This window comes from Camelus dromedarius, chromosome 5 (assembly GCF_036321535.1).
Source record: "Camelus dromedarius isolate mCamDro1 chromosome 5, mCamDro1.pat, whole genome shotgun sequence".
In the NCBI taxonomy this organism is placed as follows: domain Eukaryota; kingdom Metazoa; phylum Chordata; class Mammalia; order Artiodactyla; family Camelidae; genus Camelus; species Camelus dromedarius.
In genome coordinates this window covers 41,686,001-41,705,628 of record NC_087440.1, presented here as the reverse complement: position 1 = coordinate 41,705,628, position 19,628 = coordinate 41,686,001, and the positions used below count along the sequence as shown (strand labels likewise).

The 19,628-nt window shown below is 39.8% G+C and overlaps 2 protein-coding genes across 2 annotated transcripts in view; one reads left to right on the top strand and one right to left on the bottom strand.

Moving 5' to 3' along the window:
• The window catches only part of SLC25A21 (solute carrier family 25 member 21), a 411,303-nt gene extending 408,810 nt beyond the window's left edge, over nucleotides 1–2,493 (top strand). Inside the window, exon 10 of the mRNA XM_031453618.2 lies at nucleotides 1,202–2,493. Within this exon, the coding sequence (XP_031309478.2) occupies nucleotides 1,202–1,263 (62 nt within the window). The 3' untranslated portion in view covers nucleotides 1,264–2,493. The remainder of the gene's footprint in view (nucleotides 1–1,201) is intronic.
• A 2,825-nt stretch (nucleotides 2,494–5,318) lies between these two features.
• Nucleotides 5,319–19,309, bottom strand: PAX9 (paired box 9). The gene is made up of 4 exons (XM_031453616.2): nucleotides 19,120–19,309; nucleotides 17,752–18,378; nucleotides 14,631–14,773; nucleotides 5,319–5,734 (listed from the first exon to the last, which is right to left on the bottom strand). Exons 1-4 carry the CDS (start codon nucleotides 19,121–19,123, stop codon nucleotides 5,480–5,482), a joined length of 1,029 nt encoding a protein of 342 aa, XP_031309476.1. The 5' UTR covers nucleotides 19,124–19,309; the 3' UTR covers nucleotides 5,319–5,479.
• Nucleotides 19,310–19,628: the final 319 nt, after the last annotated feature.

Here is a 19,628-nt window from a genome sequence, read left to right as displayed (position 1 = left end):
CAACCCTCTGTAGTGTGTCCCTTTTTGTTTGCCAGAGAGCCAAGAGGGCTACAGCAGCTGAGAAGGGGCTAGCAGAGTATCTTCATGGGTTAAAAATGAAAATTACAGGCAGATAATTATCTTTGGTATAAGGTTACACAAACATATGCAGCTTGTGGATTAAAAAAAAGCATATGGCAGTGTGTACAAAATAACTAAGATCAAAATCAAGTTGTTTCTTTCTGTCAGAAGTCACTCTTCTGTTCATACAGCCAAGTCTTCTCTAAGCTCTGCTCTGGACAGTTGTCCACATTTTGATTTTGTAATATTGTGCACATAGACAAGAAAGGATAAATAGAGAATATCTTAAAGGGCACAGGGCACGAGCTATTTACTGCATCAGATAGAACATAAAATCATCCACATACAAATGCTTCTCCTAATGCCTATGTATTCAGCAGCCTCGGTGCTTGTCTTCCTGTCTCGTATTCCTGTTGACGTATTACATTGCAAGCCTCTTCTCAGCCAGTTATATAACTCTCTTCTTCCAAGACAAATGGTGGTCTTATGACACCCACCCCCCCACTACCAAATTTTCAAGTGCAATCGTATATAGCTGAGGCAGGTAGAAGGAATGAAGGCAACAAAAATATGAGGCAACAAAAGAAGGTTGAAAGCTAGCTAAATTTTGAAGCACAGACTTTAAGAGTACTCAGAAGCTATTTTTTACATTGCAGTCAGTTTGAAAGCCGTGAGAGAAAACCAGGCTCACCCATCAAGCACCGTCTTAGAGATTTCCTTCTTGAATGCCACTATGACAATGATAATTATGAACTGAAAAAGATAAATCCTTTGCCTTCATATGAAGAATCTGAAACTTTCTGTTTGCAGGAAAGCCACATGCCCTTACATGACTTAATGTGTCTATATTTATTTACTTTAAAAAATTAAAAGTGCCTGAAAAAGAATCTGATGAGAAATGACGAAAGTTACAGAAACTCATGGGGGAAAAAATGTATTTGGAGACTCAGGATGGTCTTGATTTTGCTCTGAGAATTTTCCACAGTAGTTTTATATCTGTGTATTGGAGCTTGAGAGCTGATGATTCTGAACAGCCCCTGCCCGATAGGCTGCACAGGACTTCATGGATTCAGAAACCCAGCGGGAAAGATAATGCAAATTCACAGGACTTGAAATAAAAACCAGCTCCTTTCTTTTCTAGGTGGTGCGGTGATGCTGCTGGTTTATGAATACACCTATTCATGGCTTCAGGAGAACTGGTGATTGCCTACAGAGGATTTTCGCCCCTTCAGATACGGGATATTTGTTATACAGCGCCATGAAAAGGAGAGACTATCGATCAGCTAAGCCAATACAATTATAAATTATAATTATATAGTTATATACAACTATAAAGGGTAAAACAGTTTGTTCAAGAACAAAACTTATATTGATACTTTAAAAATTATCTCTAGACAATTTGAGACTGTAGTTTTGGTTGTATCCATAAGACTGTGAGAAGAAGAAGAATAAGATGAAGTAATGAGGTATGAAACTGAATATAAAAAATAGCATAGAAATCAGATATATTTCATAAAAGCAACATAAATTTTATGACCTACACTGCTTATACTGCTTCACAATGAAAATTCATTGTATTGATGATTACTTTTTCCCAAAAGGTCAAGAAATGCTTAAAAGTTAAAAATAAAAAGCCAAAATTTAAACCATTTTTATAAGAAATTAAATTCTTCCATAAATATGATTTAATTATATACAAGGAAAATATTTCTAAAGTGTACTAAAACAGCCTTTTAAAAATTTTGTGTTAAAATGTGAAGTTATTGGTTTCCTTCAGTCATAATACATATCTCAGCTATATTTTCCTAAATCTACTTTATATTTTGCACTGTTGGTTAAAGCAGGTCATATTTTTAAATCATGATATTTGAAGTCTTTTATGACAAATATAAAACATGAAATTATATTAAACTACTTTCCTTCACATAGGTCCCTTTGAAGACAAGTTTTAATGCTGAAGTATTTTCATATTAAATCACAAATTGAAACCACTCTGTGGGCCCATTTGTGCTGTCTGTATTTGCATCCAAATACCTTTGTTCAGAACTCTTACCTATGCCATTCTTAAAAAGAGTGTTTGGAGCAAAACTACATTTCTAGGTTATTAGTTTTAAGTGACAGTTTCAAGTGTGACATCTGCCAACTGCAGTGTTAAAATATGTATTACGAAGGGGCAAATGTTTCAAATAGAAATACATTCTTAGCAATTCCAAAGATTCCTGTACTAACACGCACTCCAAAAAAAATCTCCTTAGCGTTGCTATAACCAAACTTAATTTTATATCTGCATTCTGAAATGATGCTACTTTAGTAGCTAAAGTTAACAAAAGTATCTGCATGTTCTGGATGGCAACTACTACTGTGAGGTATTTCTACCAAGAAGCTGTGCCACTAAAACATTTTGAAAATAAAAAATGAAAGATAGCATGGTAATTATTACTTTTTATTAATTTAGAGCATTTGAAGTATAAAAATAAAGGCTTTTTGACATACTGTATATACATACACAGCCTTCAGTTGTACATCCTTTCCAACGTGTTTTTTAATTTATATTTCAGCCCAATATTTAATAAGAGGATTATTAAAAGTAGGAAAAAATGAGAGAAATTAGAATGTGTCTGTTGTACAGCTGCATTCTGTCCTTGCAGGTAATACTCTGGCATCCTGTGAGAGAGAGCATGGCCTGCATAGAGGCCATGAAATTGAACCTTTAACCTCTCCATGTGGATGGGATGGAAAAGGATCTCTGAAGAGTGCATTTGCTGGTTTAAAAACAACACTTTTGCCCCCGTAAGAAACAGGAAATATGTCAACATCAACCAGTAATAATAATGTTTAAAAATCAAACAATCCTAACCCCATATCCCATCCCACTTTCCTTCTCTTATTTTTAAAAATAGCTTTAAATCACAATGTGCTTTGAGTAGCACATTGTATTTGGGCTTTCTCTTATCTTTTTCAGTTTACTCCATGTGAATTCATTGTTGCTGAGAAAAGACCTAGGGGAAAAAAAGGAAAGCAAAAAAAACAAAAACAAAAACAAAAAAACCCAAACTTTGATACGATTAACATTAGATTTTTAAAAATACAAGAACCAGAAAAAATATATATAAATAGGATAACAAGAGATTTCTTAATTTAGATAAAGAAAATAACATTTCATTGTGTTTTCATACAAACAATTGGTATTTTTTTAAAGACTCCTAATAGCCACCTAAAAACATCTGATAAGAAATAATTCTGTACCTTATGCCAGTTTCTCTGCATGGCAGGAGAGTCCCTGTACAGTATGGTTTTAAAGTCTCCACCCAAATATTGGACTGGTATTTTGTTCCATTCAGTTTATAGTCTATTTTTTCAGCAGACTGGGAACTCCAGATGTCAATAGGAGTTTTACAAGATCAAAGGAAGACTATGGCCCTGAGAGTTCATCTGCTCCTTCTGCTTATTCTTCTCCTGAAGTTATAATCCTCTGTTTGTAGCGCTGAATTTCGCTTGCTTTAGAAATAAATGCAGTTCAAAGCTCTCTATAAGATATCTGCTGCTAGAAAAAAGGAGTTCCTCAAACATAACTTGTGTGTCAGAAATCTCCTTACTGTTTACATCCTAGTGATTTGAAAACCTAGCTAATCTAGCATCCGAGTTTTAAACGAGGCCGTGAAACTTATGTGACAGAACAGGATTGCCATGTGGGCTGTGCACAGCACAGGAAGGAAAAATCAAAGTCACCTAACGAACATATCTTTGAACATCCATATCTAGTGATGTGCCCTGTTATTGCACAGAATTAATACCAAAAAACCCACAATATATTAATTTTCCAATAGATGAATTGTACCAATGTTTTAAAAACATATTTTCAAGCCTATGTTGCCAAGCAGGAAGAACTTTCCAAACAGAAGAGATTATAACTGTAGAATTTTGCCCAAGAAAATCAATTGTTTTAAAATACAACACATAATCATGCGCACGCACGCGCGCACACACACACACACACACACACACACACACACACACACACACACACTCTCCTCAGCTCTATTATTAACATTAAAGTGAAAAACAAATTGGTTTAAAAAGATCCATCCATTAAACTGTCCTGTAACTCCAAAAATGAATAAAGGGAATTTTTAAAAATTAAATAGCATTTGTATTTCTAACACCACCACCAGTTTACCTACACGTGAAACATGCTTCTGTACAACAATGTAAACTTCACAGCAAGCCATTTTTACATTCATTAAAGCAGAATTTTCCATTTTTTAAAAAATTACAACGTAATTTTGGGCTGAGATTGCTGAACACACAGGTAAGCCAACAATAACAGTACAATTTAGTTTCACAGTGGTTTTCTTAACATAAAGTTCATTTTAAGTGTCTTTGCAAAGCATTTCACATTAAACTTAGATTTCTAAGTGACTTCCTTTAGAGTCTTCTTGTTCAGATATTTTCCACCCTCTTGTCCTTATATGCTTGGCATGTGTGTTGTTTGATTGGGATACAAAATGGGAGACTAGCTTGTTTTATCTGTGTTTTGAGTCCTCTGTCGTAGAAAGAAAAAGTCCTTCATGAGATGTTGAAGCCTTCACTGCGCACACAAAATGTGGGGCAAGTCCAGGTCCCGGAGCCCAAGCAGCCCAACCACCAAACAGAGAAAGAGATGTTGCCAGAAAGTCACCTTTGCAAAAAGAAAGGAAAAAATGGGGGGGGGGGGGTAATCCCATGGAATGAAAACACAAATGCACCATCCAGAGTCCATATTTACAAACTAATACAAAATATAAACATTACTGTATTTGGAACCAGGTCAAAACACCAGGAGGAGCTAAATTCAGATATTGCTTGAGTTATACATATATTTTTCAACAAAATAGATCTGTTAAAAATAAAGGATCACTCAAACAAGTCAATTACTGATTGGTTTCCTAATGATGAATTAAGGCTTATTTTGTTACCTTATTTGATTAGAGGGTGTAGTGTAACTTTTTTCTATATGCATTTTCTTTTATTGATTTTGCAAAAATCTCAACAATTGCACGTTTCAAAAGTTCAGGTTGATTTAGAATAAATATACACATGTGGTTTTACCAAAGACTAATTTTAAAAGTTCCTTAAGCCCTTTGAGGGGTGCAGATTTCTTCACTACGTTCAAACAGTGTGTGGGCAATACAAATGTCTCATTCAGTCCTTAACATTGCTTTTGTTTTTAAATCCTAAAGTCGTGTCAGGCTTTCTGTGAGAGAGAAGTTATGGCAAGAAATATTTAAGTGTCATCAGCACAAAGGATGTGAGTCCGTAAAGCCAGCTTTGGAGGCAGGAGGGTTGGAGGGCAGAGGGGTGGGATCCGAGACCAGGGAAGAGGGGGAGGGTGTGCTGAGAGAGGGGGCTTGGGTGAAGCTGCAGCAGATGGAATTTCCCATCAGAGTGCAGAAGCCGTGACAGAGTGGCTACCTTCTCGGGCTGCCTGCATTCCCTTGAACGCCAGCGACGCGGGAATGTCACAGTTGTGGGGGGAAAGTGGGGTGCCACTGGCATGTTGCCACCCATGTCCAGCAACATAACCAGAAGGAGCAGCGCTGTAGGTCATGTAAGGCGACACTTGGGCCGGGGTAGGATAAGGAGCCATGCTGGATGCTGACACAAAACTGCTTACAGCTGGGAGACCATTTGGTGCCTAAGAGGAGGAAGAAAAGAGAAGAGGTGAGGATAGCCGTCTTATAGTGTTTGACATTTCACAAGTTCTTAGAAACAGAATGCACGTTATGAGTAGTAGCTAATAACATTCTGACTCTGGGGTTTTTTTAGATTTGACTTTATTTATATTCTAAATACATTCACAGTCTTGCTACTTAAACATACTCTTTCCCCACAGGTTTTGAGGAGACTACAACCAGAAGATTCACAGTATTTGCTTTTGCTGTTTGGAATTATAGGAAGGAACTGCAGGGTGAGGAAACAATTAATGGTGATTAAATACTCTTAGAATCCATTCAGCTATTGATCCATCTGCCTTTGTCAACCTTCCCTATACTTTGGCTTTGTGTAGCTCTTTGTTGAGGCATTTGTGAAGGGCCTGGTTGGTGCGGGTTTCACTTCCAGTAAAGAAGGGCACCGAGTGTGGGCTGTCACTTTAGAAATTCAAAATGAGCACGACCTTTGTTAAATAAAGCACAAGTCATATTTTAAAACATCATGTTGAAAATGCCTGTTGGACAAAGGACACGCAACATCAGGCAGTTTGTCTAGTAACAGTTTTTAATGAACACTGGGGGTATTTTTTCCCAGAGCTATTTTATCAAAAAGGAAACACTCTATCAGAATATGAAAGAATCGCATATGTATGGCTTTGGAATTGGAAAATCTTCTTGCAAAGTTTCAGGGCCCTATGATGTAAAATTTTAAAAGCCACATGGATAAATCTCTTGAAATGAATTTAAATGTAAACATTTAGTTTGCAAACAAAAGCAGCAGCTCTGGCAGGCAAGTCTGCCTAGAAACCAGTACTCTCTTGGCATTTAAAAACTTATTGTTGGTATTGTTACTAATAACAACACCAAAAACACCCTGATGTCTAATCCTGATTCTGGCATGAATAACTCAGCATCCTTCTTCAAGTAACTTAATTTTCCCCCCTCAATTTCTAGATTGTTTAGAAATAAAGAGTAAATCCTGTTTCCCAGCAGTGATGTGAATGAATAGACATCAACTTATTTCCTAATAAAAGCATAATGTAAATAACAGAAGTATTGCTAGTAAAACCAATTTAAATCCTTACGGCAAGAAAAGCAGACATATGTTAAGTAGTTACTTTTTTCCAATTCAATTGCAACATAGAAATTATTTTCTAATGTAATTCATTTGGTTATTCTTTTCACTTCTGTATCTATGAGAATACATTGCTGGGGTCTCAAAAATGATTTTCTCAATTTAGAGTAATGCATGGAGTAGAATATATACATGGATGTGATTTAACACTGCTTGTGGATTTCCGACAAAATAAAAATATAAGTAGAGGGGGAAACTTTGTGTACCTGATGTGTAAGAACACATACCTCGTGTTCTTTTTGCCAGAGTGCTTGTTCTTTGAAAAACGGGGAAGAGGAAAGGAAACCAAGGTTTCCTGAATATGTCCTATGTCCCAAGCACCAAGAAATATCCAACATATTTTACTGAATAATTAAGATCAATGATTGTAACTAATTATAACCTGTTGGGTTTACAATAATTATAAGAATATATAGTGATTATAACACAATGTTCAATTGAAATTAAAATGTGTTACTACACAAGAACATAGATTAAGGAGTTTAGCCATTTACCTTAGGCCAATCGGCAAGCCAATGGCCATGTGTTAAAAGGAGTTATCACTCCTAACTGACACAGGATCTTCTGTCGTGCTAATTTTCCTGGACAATTAAAAGATAGATGTAATTTAATCTCAAACTAGAGCATCTTTTCTAGTAAAGGATTCTTTCCTCTTCTAGAATCAGATTTTCATTCTTAGATCCTCATTCTGTTTCTTAATTTGTAAAAAAAATCTTTTTCCCCCTTTCTGAGAATGTTTCATTAGAGAATGCCTCAAAGGAGACACACTTTACGGCTCTCAGCAGATGAGTAGAAAGATAGAGAGCTATCAAATTGCAGAAGAAATCTAGCATTGCATAGAGATTATATTTCGGATCACTTTTATCTAGGGTTTTCCCAAAGACTTATGAGAAATTAATTTGGAAAGGAATCATTTCAATTCAGTTACGGAAAGGTGTTCATCTCTATATTAGATCTCTTCCATTCTAGCATTAATATTTTATACTACCGATGCCAGTGTGCACCAAGAATCATAAAATAAGAATGTTAAGGTTAAAACATTAAGGTTAAAATTATTTTTAAAAAATAATGAAGACCTTTCCTCAACATTTTACAAGTACATAGGTTAGATTATTTAATATTACACATGACAGAAACAATGTTCTAGTTAGCAGAAAAAATGTATTGCTGAGTTCTATTTTTCATCACAGATGAATTTTTCCTACGCATTCTTTTTTCTTTATATTTTTTTCTATTAGTCACAGTTACAGTTCTCTCTGAAATACTTGCTTTGTCATCTTCCCTTTCCTCCCCTTACACCCTTGCCCTTGGAACCATTACTCCTTGATGTGGCATCTTTATTTCGGGCTCTTCAGCTGTTCTGTCATGATGTCTACAATCCCTTACATGGATTCCCCTACTTTTTGCCCAGAAATGTTTCCCCTGAGAAGCTAGGCTGGACTGAACTCTCATTTTAGATAATGCTCCTAGGATTTGGGGGAGGCAAAACATTGGATTTAGGCCCGTGTTACCTTCAGGTGCCTTACTTATTCCATAACTATATTTGCGTGTCAAGTGTAAAAAACACTAATAATTCTTTCTATATTTGTCTGTTTTTTTCATACTTAAGCTACCAAACTTGTTTTGTGTTATTTGTCCTATTAGTATTAAATATTTCAAAGCTTTCTAAAATCTGCAATATATTTAGAGTCATTTTAGTGATGCTGGCCCGTCTGGGCTGCAGAAAGGAAGGTTGGGAAGGGAAGCTCAAAGAGCTTTGACCTCCTCATCTTGTAGAAAAAGGCAAGGGGAGGCTAAAGTGTTTGCTTAAAAAAAAAAAAAAAAGGACAGAAATCTTTAAATTTAAACAGTATAAAAATAGTTCTTAGCTTTCCCTCAGGTTAAATTATGACCTAGATTGGGTGGAAAAGTTTTGTCTTAATTTCCCTTTTTACTTTTAAAGTTAAGATTTAGAAATTTAGGAAAAATGGCATAAGCAAAATGAGAGAACAAACAGGTTTTAAATAAAATATCCCTGCCACCTTCTACTCATTCATCCTAGTGATTCAATAAACACTTCAATTTTCTCACTATTAATTTTGCAACATAATATTAGTAAAAGATATAAATCTCTACCAGGTAAAGTAATTGTTATTTATGAAGCAATCACTGAAAGAGTAAAATTTTCCACCACAAAGGAAAACAACTACAGGTAGCACTGATGTTTGTTTATTCTTTCCAGTAAAAGAGTACATGACTTAAACTTCCAAAATCTGTTTAATGTTTTCGGTGAAGGGCATGTAATTAATCTGAAAAGCTAGTTAGGCTGAGTAGAGACTACCAAATGTACACCATAAATATAGTGGGAGCAAACATGCTAAATTACTCTGTTTAATTGGATTGTAAGTATGATTTATAAATCAACCAACATATGGAATCCCCAGGGAAGAGTAAACAAATTTTCCAAATGAAACCCCAGCAATGGGCATGTAATGGAAATCTCATTTTTGAAAATGACTTTACCTAAAGATTCCATAAATAAAACCTCAATCCATCAACCCCTTTTTCATGTGGATCTTCTGTGAAAGCCATAAGTATCCTTTCCTTAAAAGAACTGTACAGGGTCCCCTAAAGCAGACTATCCTCTACCTAATTTTGAGAACGAGATTTACTAATACAAAGTAAAACAAACCGATTTGCATACTCTGGAAAAAGTAAGTTACTTACTTTGTTGAATGTTTTTAGAAAAAGACAGATACTATCCCACTGACATTAAATGGAAGAGTCCAGAAAAAATACATAAGATGCAATGTAGTCTAGTTAAGGTTATCACAAGAATGAGTGAAAGTATGAGTTTTCATTTTGTTGGGTCTAAAATGTTAGAACTACAGATTTGCAAGTTTTTTAAAATATGTTTTTAAATAAATACGTTGAGAAGCTGTATTGGCAGAGAGCTAGATTGTAAACAGTCTGAGGACAGGGACTTGCCTTTAATCGTCTCATATCCCCACAAAATGGGGCACATCATAGGCATTTCAGAATCATTTGTATACTTAAGCTTGTGCAGACTTTTGAAAGCAAAAGATGTGATAGTCTTGCTTTAAAAACAAAAACAAAAACAAACCAAAAAAAAAAAAACCTGGGCACCCTTCATCACAGAACAAGCATTACACTTTAAGTAAGCAAAATGAATAAAGCTGTTGAAAAAAGTAAATAAAAGTTGTAACTTAGCTATTACATTATTTGATTTATGGTCATTCCATTTATTTCCACCCAACCCCCTGCCACCCACTCCCACTCCCCAAGAAAATGGAAATGCATTAGTATCCAAACACTTGAGACCAAGAAAAAATCTGGTATGACAACTGTCTGGCAGTTACAGGTTTTAGACTATTCTTCAAATTCTGGGAATTGTCTACTCAACATTTTCTCTCTTGAAGAAAGTGGAAATAGCAGTGCCAAGTCTTCCATCCACAATCTTTCATCTATTCATCAGTTCTACCAGGTCCTCCCCTTATGATAAAATGAGTTTACCTTGGCTTTATAATAAAGTAGATTCAGCCACAAATAAAGATATACTTCACTTATAATTTCAACCTCGATATTTTAAGTAAGAAAATGCTTCGGATCTGAAAATAAACAAGATTCTTTTTTTTGCTGAAATCATTTTTCTGACTGCTGTTCTACCTACCTTTCTTAATCCATTATGCAATGACCTAGGAAAACAAATCTGATAAAATGAAATGACGGTTGTAAATGTGGTTTCAACATTCAAAAGGATCTTAATTATGCTTAGTTATCAGATTGCAGATCTAAATGTCTCTAGGTAATGGAAAACTATTATTTTAAATGTTTTTCTAAATTTTATATTTCTAAAATTATTAAAATTGATGTCGACTTGAAAAAATTTAAATCACTTTTTTGTATTTTATATGACACATTTTACTGATACATAATAATTAATTTTGTTTTGAAACACTAATAGTTAAAAGCTAACCAGGTCAAAGAATATTTTCGTAATAGACAACATGAATTTCAAAGACTCTATTGGCATTTGCCTAAGATTGAATTCTCTACAAAATTAGAAATTATTTGACACAAAATTAACTATTTGTTATGAAGAAAAATCCAGGACAACTTTGTTTATATTTTCATGAGAACAGGGTCTGCAAGGAAAGCCAGTTTGTTAAATGGTGCCCTAGAAAATTATATTCCAGATGCTGAAATTCTATATTTCAAATATATGTTTCAAATACTATATTTCAAATGAATATTTCATAAGAATTTGAGATTAATTTATATCTCCAAATTCAACTGTTTTCACATCTTGTTTAACTCTGAACTTTTTCTTAAGTTATTTATAGATTATTCTCCATTCCTGATATCTCAATTTGTCGCTAAATTTATATTAAACTTGCTGTCTGAGTTCATGTACACTACCCAAAAATGAAGATACTCAAAGCTTTTAAATCTACTGTTCAGATTACTTTAATTGGAGTACTAGATACGCATTTTTTTTCTGAGAAAGCATGCCCAATTATAGAAAAAAATTTCAGGAACTATACAACTGTTTGTAAACTGTTTAAATAGAATGAGGCATTAATTGACTAAATACCATGTAAAAGGGTAGATATATTCCAACTTCATGTTTCTCTATATGTTTTTTTTGCCATACTATTGTATTCAAGAGAGTTTTTATACTTTCAACAGAAAAGAACCAGCCATTAGGAACCAGAGAACATTGTTGCCAGAGTTAGATGAGATTAAAGAGTTCTGGCCCAATATTAAATGTAGGTGAAAAAAGCCAAAATAAATAAATATCCTTTTTCTTCTATCCTCAGAGGTAGACAATCAGGACTTCTAAATGGCACTATAAAATATCAATTGCAGTGTAATATTAATATGTAAGACAAGTATGAATATTCTAAACTAATGTTTTAAAAACAAAATGGATGTGTGCATAAGATTCTGATTACTAACAACAGCATCCTTGTAGTTATAGCTGAAAATAGAAAGTCTAGATTATAGTAATTAATGGAACCTGTGATCAGTTGTCAAATTCAACCCCTTTCGTAATTTTATAGGTGTCTTCTGAGAAAAGATTATGCTTCAAGTCCTATAATCCTGAACCTTTAATTTTCTCCTTTATATACTAAAATGAAACTGAGATCATGTAATATTGCACTATTTAGTAACAACCATGTTAATGTCCTAAAAGTATTATGTGCAAAAATTTTGAGAATTTTTTTTTGGCCAAAGACTTTCAATTTTTATGCATATGCAAATAGAGGGAAATGTTACCCAAATCTACACTTGGGTTGTAGAAATGTAAATATGCTGCTAACATTTTAAAAATAGCTTTTAAAAAATAAATATTTTAGTTTTTTGAATATTTGTAAGAGAAATGCATATATGTATATGGAATGTACACAACACACCTTAGAACTGCATGTTTGTTTTTGAGCAAGTTTTAATGTGTAATTTTACCTTCAAGGAAATCAGTGTCTAAACTCCCAAACTGCTCATAAAATAAGTGTACGTGTCTACTTAGCATACCTTCAGCATTAGGCACTATTTTGGTAATTACAATAGAGTAGCTACTGATTTTAATTATGCTTAGAAACTTCTAAAGTTTTAATATTTTGCATCATTTGTATTATCTTACTACATGGCAATGCAGAAGATTAGCATATTGCAATTAAGAACTTTACAAATGGAATTTTGATACAAATGTCTTTTTCTTCTGGAAAAATTTTTAAGTTGTTTTCTTAAGCATTTAGAACAATACTTATTTGGGCACTTATTTAAGTTACTTTTCTAAATCTGTTAATTTACTGATTTGATATTCACTGTATAAAATGTAATGGATTTGTAATGTTTGGAATATATAGAATAGATTACTTGACACAGTGTTCTATTTTTATTTTCAATTGATTAGTTTCATTTTAAAGTGTATGTATAAATTAACCATTTCTAAACAAGATTAAACACTGTCTATAATTCAAGGGAGTTAAAAGTAATCATAAAGATCTTTGGATTATGACACTGCTTTATATATAAACTAGGTTCATCAGCTATATGTGGGAATTAGAGACTTCTTCAACTCTATACATCACAATGTTATTTCAGGAAATGATGACCTAATAAACATTACTGAGCACCTATTAAATGCTTGCTGCTCTGTATACCAGGTGCTTCATAGACACTATTGTTTGTAACAAAATACCTTGACGCTTTTTGACTATAAGCTCTCTAAACAAAGTATTTTCAGACCAAAAAAATGCTTGTTTTTAAAAGTCAATCTCTAACAGCCATTTCTATCCACAGGTAATATTTAATGATTGCTTACTATGTGCCATATGGTTGCATTATCTCATTGAATCTTCACATCTCTTGAGACTGGAGCTATTATTTCCCTGTTTTATAGATGAAGAAACAGAGGCTCTAAAAGGTTAAATAACTTGCTTAAGTGGCAATGGTGCCATTGTACATAATGTGTCTTCTTTACAGACTACCTCCTCGTTTGCAGAAAATAGTGACAAACTTTCTTATACTTTCTTGTTAGCATTCTTTACAGTAGAAGGAGAGTCACGAAAGGGACTCTTTTTCCTTAATGCTGTTTTCTATGATATTTCTTGTGGGAGAGCTACTAATATATGTATCTGTTTTATATGTCATATAATATGTACCTGATTCTGTTTTTAAAAAAAAAAAAAAAAAGAGGGAAATGGGGTTTGTTAGAGAAAATAACAACTAGGATTTTTCCCCAAGTGAATGAAAGTTCCATTTAACTTAACAAGCTGATTTTTACAAATAAGAAAACATTAAAAGTTTTAAGATTTCAAGATTATAAAATGAAAACTGGGTACTTTGAAGCTTTGGAATTGGAGTTTGGTATTAATAAATTTGCAAACCTACACAGGTCTGCTCAAAGAAACCTTAAGCTGGTTTAAGGTCCAGGTTTTTTGTTGTTGCTGTTGTTGTTTGGTTTTTTAAGAGTTTTGAACTCCTGACTCCAACGTGGTGATGAATTTAGACTCAAAACTCTTGGGCTTTTGTTGTTGTGGTTGCTTAGTTTTTCTCAAGGGAAAACACACACACACACACACACACACACACACACACACATACACACACACACACGTTTTAATTTTTCTTTTGTAAACCCGGGGGGGTGGGGGGACAGAGAGAAAGAAAAATTAAACGTCCCACAGCCGTATAATTTGAGGTTTTCCCACTACCCTCCCTTGGGAGACTGCGACGTGACCTTTAATCGAGAAACCGTAACTTTATTAAGTGTATCTGGCTGCCCTCGCCTCACCGTCGCGGAACCAGCCACGCTCGCGGGTTCTCGGGGACCCGCGGCCCCGGGACGTCCGCGCCGCAGGAGTCGCAGGGCCGCGCCCTCGGCCGGCAGGCCGCTCGCGCCCGCGCGGAGCTGGGAGCCCACCGCCGCTCGCCGGGCCTCTCCGAGGCGCCTTCCTGGGGTAAGTGTAGCCCCCACGCGAGCCGCGGAAAGGCCTGCGGGCGCGGCCCTGTCGAGCCTTCAGAGGCCAAACAGGCCTGGAGGCGCTTCCAGGGCCGCGCCTCGAGCAGCCGCCGCCCTGGTGCCGACCCGCCCCCATGGTCCCGGCCTCGGGCTCGTGGAAGCCACGACTAGTCGGCCTGGCCTTCTCCTCGGTCGAGGCTCCAAGAGATACCAGGGGCCTCCGGCGCCCAAACCCCCGCCGCCACTCTCCCACCCGGCGGGACCGTCGCCTCCTCACCTGACCGTACTTGGCTTCTTGCTCCAAGGCCCCCTTCTCCAGCCCGTTCACCGCGTGCGGGGCGGCGGCGGGGAAGTTGCTGCGGCCCAGGCTGCTCCACTCCTCCACCTTGGGGCTGTGGTAGGGGGAGCTGTCGCTCACTCCTGGGGAGGAGGAGAAGGCGTCAGGCTGAGGGTCGAGCGCGCGCCCCCTCCTGAGACCGGCCCCGAACCCGCGACCCGGGAGCACGAGGGCGGCGACCTCGGCCGGCCCCCTGCCCTCGGCCTCCCGGGGGGCGCGGGGCCCGGCGTGCCTCTCCGGCTGGCAGCCCGGGGCCGGGTGAAGGTGACTCGCCTCGGAGTAAGACTCCCAGCTCTGTCCTCCACGCCCGCGGGAAGATACTATTTTTCTTTTTCAGTCGGCCTTTTATTTCCTCCTCCTCTCCTCGCTCTCCCGAGGAAACGAGTGGAAGGAACCTGAGAGGTTTCCCAAAATTTTCCCAAGTCGGGAAAGAACCCGTAAAATTGCACGCGTCGTTCTCCCCAAACCTAACCCAGGGTCCCAGTCCTAACCCCGGGTCAACTGGGGTTGACAAAAATCTGGGACTGGTATGAACTGAAAAGCGAGAGGGACGTCCTGGCCTTAACCGCGCCTGTGTTGATGCTCAGAGACATCCAGAAAAGTGCTCACTTTGCTGTGGGGATCTAGTACTTATGTCAACAGATGGAACAAAAGACCTGCAAAGTGCTTTGCAAACAAATAACTAAAAGATGCCCACAATAAGTATGCAAAACATAGGTGCTTAGTGTGTGCGCCTACCTTGCCTTGGGTGCTCTATCTCTATACATGAAATATGTGAAGTTATGTGCACATGACTCACAAAATATACTACAGTTACCACTGTAAATGCCACTAGTGTCAGCGGTAAACTTGTAACTTTTCTGTTTTCAATGAAATAAAAGGTTAAGAAAATGAAAGCAGAATTAAGTGTTTTGGAAAAGAAGGAAAGCCATCAGTTATCCTTTATGTTCTCAATAGAGATGCAGAGAAAATCATGTGTTGTAAAATGATTAGCTCAATGCCTAGAGGTGTGCCTATTGAATCATTGGCATCTTTAAGTGAGCAAGTACAATTTTAAGAGAAGATAGTTGAAGACCCTGAGCAGTTTGTCTTTGGGACCTATGGGTGGAGGACTGAGTTTTAACCAAGCTATAACAACTTGATTTTAAATAATTCCATCTGACACAGTGCTTCAAAGGGGCAATCATTTTGAAGAAATGATCATTTGAGGAAATAATCATTTTATATTCACAGATTTGTCAGAAAACAGGTTGCTTAAAGCTGGCATCCAAAATCAACAGCATGTAGAATGAAGAGTTGCTCCTCTCCATAATCTAATACTTTTCCAACTGACATTTAGTCTGATTGTAGGATCCCTAGGGAAGAAAAGTTTTCTTTTTAACCCTGTCAGTCTCTTTTCACTATGCCTCTCCTTCTCCAGAGAATTAGGTTGTGTTACAGTTTGCACCAGGAAACCGTATTTTGGCCCAGAACTGCCAGTCTCTCCTTGCCTTCCCAGACAAAAGGTAATCGGTGGGCACAAGCCTGAAGTTATCTTAAGAAATTGAGATCCCCCTGCGCGCTCCCATTTCTGCTGATCTCACACTTTCCCATGAACAGGGGCTTCCTTTAAATGTCACTGAGGTCAGTTTATCCTATAAATCAAGGGCAAACTCTCTCCAACTAAAGCTCCAACCAGCTCCGCATAAGACAAAACTGAGATCTTAGAAAGATCTTGTAAATTCCCAGTCAGAAAACAAAAAGATGAGAAATCAGGGCTATGCTTTAATTACTTAAAAAGATAATTGTGCCAATGTGGTGGCAACCGAGAAAGGCAGGAAATCATTAAAGGAACTATTTCCCCCTTTCCTATTTAATTTTTCCTCTTCTCTTTTAAAACTTTTTTTGCTGAGAAATTAAGGAGGTAGGCTCTTTATCTCTGCAGTATTTAAATTCTGCGTCTAGGGCATTTTGACTTTCTTGTCTCCCTACTGAGAAAGAAGTTAACGCTGTTTTTTTGTTTTGTTCTGTTCGATTTTAACAATGCAGTAAAAGAAAACAAACTCGGGTCTCCTGCGGAAGCCCGACTGAGCAGGAGGGCTCCGGGAATCGTTCTTAGCAAGCAGAGAAGACACTCAAGACATTGCAAGGTCAAGGGTGAGAAAGGAAAGGAACAGTAGGGTGGCACCTCTGAAAACGTGCAGGGACTAGACCTCCATTCGCATTCCCGGGGACTGGTGGACCCTAAAGGGGAAGCGGTAGGCACGGGGAAAACGGGAAAGAACCGGAGAGAGGACGGCATGGAATCGCCATCCTTTTTCTCTTATTCACCGCGGCGGTTGGTGCCACTTCCTTAGATATATAGATATGTAGATATAGGTATAGTGAAGTCTGTTAAGGTAAAAAGTGTCAGGGGTTGGGGGATGAAGGGACAGAGAGAGAAATAAAGCAGAAAATTAGTCCCAGAATGAGCAATGCTGTAACATGCAAGTTACTAGTAGTAACTTCGGGACCTCCGTTTCCTAGGAAAATGAAGTGAAGCATAAGAATGAAACCAATTAGGTGACATTTGAACTTCCTGCCTAAGCAAATTTGGTCTGATTGCCAGAATCCAAGAAGAATACTGCAATTTCCACAGGGTGCCCGACTCCTCGCGGCCGCATCTGATCCCCAAACAACCTTCCCGCAGCAGTGTCTGCAGCCGGCAGCCCCACGCCCGCTTAGGCCTCCCGGGCTGCGCCCCAAGTCCAGCCCCGGCCGCACTCTCCAAGTGAGCGCGCGGGTCTGAGGCTGCCGCCGCGCGAGAGGCGGGGGAGGGTGGAAAATGCGAACCATGTGTTGGGGATGGGGGGATGTGATGGGTCTGGTAGTTTGAGATGAGGCAGTAGACTGTGTGTGGCAAGGAAACGAAGGGCATGAATTTCACGTTAATGAGATCAGGACACCCCTTGGGAGGACTCCTTACGTTTCCAAAGGAAAAAGCCTCAGGTGGTGGGATAGAGGAGGCCACAGATCCTGAGACCCCAGAGAGAGTGTGGAGGCAGGCTCTGCACATCCACACTTTCGGCGCCCGGGCCCTTACCTTGATCGGTGATGGAGCGAATGCCCAGGATGTCAGTGACGGAGTGGGAGGAGGGCCAGGTGCGTGGCATGGCCACCGAGCCGGTGATAGCGGGCACTCCGGGCGGCGTGGGCACCTTGGCGGCTGCCGCCGTGATGGGGCTGGGGTACGAGTAGATGTGGTTATAGGGCAGCGCCGGCTGCGGCGCGGGCTGGTGCTGCTTATATGAGTCGTAATGACCCTGTTGGGCCAAGTTGCCGATCTTGTTGCGCAGGATGCGGCTGATGGAGCTCACCGAGGGCACGTTGTACTTGTCACAAACGCCATCCGCCAGCAGGCGGTCCCGTATCTCCCAGGCGAAGATACCGGGGTCCCTCTGCTTGTAGGTCCGGATGTGCTTCACCACGGTGGGGGTGGTGACCCGAGGCTTGCTGCCCCCAATGGCTCCTGGCAAGATCGAGCCTGTCTCGTTGTAGCGCGCCAGGATCTTGCTGACGCAGCCGTGAGAGACCCGTAGCTGGCGGCTGATGTCACACGGTCGGATGCCCAGTTGGGCCAGTTCCACTATGCGAAGCCGGATGGCGTTGGGCAGAGGCCTCCCGTTCACAAATACTCCTCCCAGCTGGTTCACCTCCCCAAAGGCTGGCTCTGCAAAACGAACACAGCGCGCACCCGCAGTTTGGGACAGCCGCTTGCCACTCGGCCTCCGCGCGTGTCAGGGGGCAAGGCAAGTGAACCCGCCTGAGACTAAGGACCGGGGCTTTCCCCAAACCATACGGTCCCCGAGCCGAGCCGTGAGGAACGGACCCAAATCACTGCGGTCTAGTCAGACCCCTTCCCTCATCCCCGGTCTGCGGCAGCTACAAACAAATAAAGTGGTGAGACGCAGGGCCTCTCTGAGCGTTTTAAATTCTCCAAAGCAGGCGAGGAAATCGGTCTTGACGCCTGCAAGCAGCTCCTTCTCGCCTACTCGGCGCTAAAGTTCTTGGACCGCTCCCCCCTGAACCCCAGCGCCCCGCCTTGAGACCTGCGCAATTAGACAGAGTCCAGGTTTTTTTTTTTTTTTCCTGGTTTGTTTGCGGGTCTGTGAGTATGTGAAACAAAATTTGGTCCGGCACGGGAGCCGCGGGGCTTGCTGATGCCACCGCTCCCTTCTCTTAAAATCAGAAAATGGCATCAGCAGCAAACCAGTAGCCAGCCTTCAGACTGAACTGCTGTGCGCCGCTGACCCTTGGCGTGTTCCTACAACTTGTAGGAACACGAGCAAAGTCAATAAGAAGAGTGCAAGCGCTCAGTGGTGTGCGCCCTCGCGCGCCCTCCCTCCCTCCCTCGCCCGCTCGCTCCCTCCCTCCCTTCCCGGCTCTGACAGCGTCCCCCGCCGCCACTCACCCATTGCTCCGAGCAGTACACCAACCGGGCCCCAATTCCGCACTCCCAGAAAGAAACTTTTCGCGTGGCCTCAGTGGCCCGGCCTGTCGCTGCCCCGGGCCGCCTGTGCCTCCGCTTCTCCCCAGGAGGAGGCGGCGAGAGTGCAAAAGGAAGGAGTAAAAGGAAGTCTGTGCCCCGATGAAAGAGGCTTGAGTTCTGCATTTCAATCTAAGCAGCAACGTGGGCTGGGCTGAGTGGGGCCGGGCGGCTCCGTCTATCACTCACTAGGGACACGCCCCCAAAGAGGAGGGCCGGAGGGCAAGCTGCGTGGTGATTGGCGTGGTCCGTTGAGCGACAACACAGTCCGGGAAAGTCCTTCCGCTGTCTCCTTCAATCTTGCTCTGCACCTGGGTGACTAAATACAAAGAAAAGAGGTGTTTGACACCTTCCCAGGCGCAGCGCAAACAGACAGCAAAATCAGGCTGTTAAAAATGCTAAATAAGCAAATGAAAGTGGTCTGAATATGAGAG

Excerpts from the sequence above, each read along its gene's own strand:
- PAX9 (XM_031453616.2), bottom strand. Across the intron at positions 14,774-17,751 it reads TCGCTCCATCACCGATCAAG|GAGTGAGCGACAGCTCCCCC; the intron begins GTAAGGGCCCGG and ends CCTCCTCCCCAG. Across the intron at positions 5,735-14,630 it reads AAGAAGCCAAGTACGGTCAG|GCACCAAATGGTCTCCCAGC; the intron begins GTGAGGAGGCGA and ends TCCTCCTCTTAG.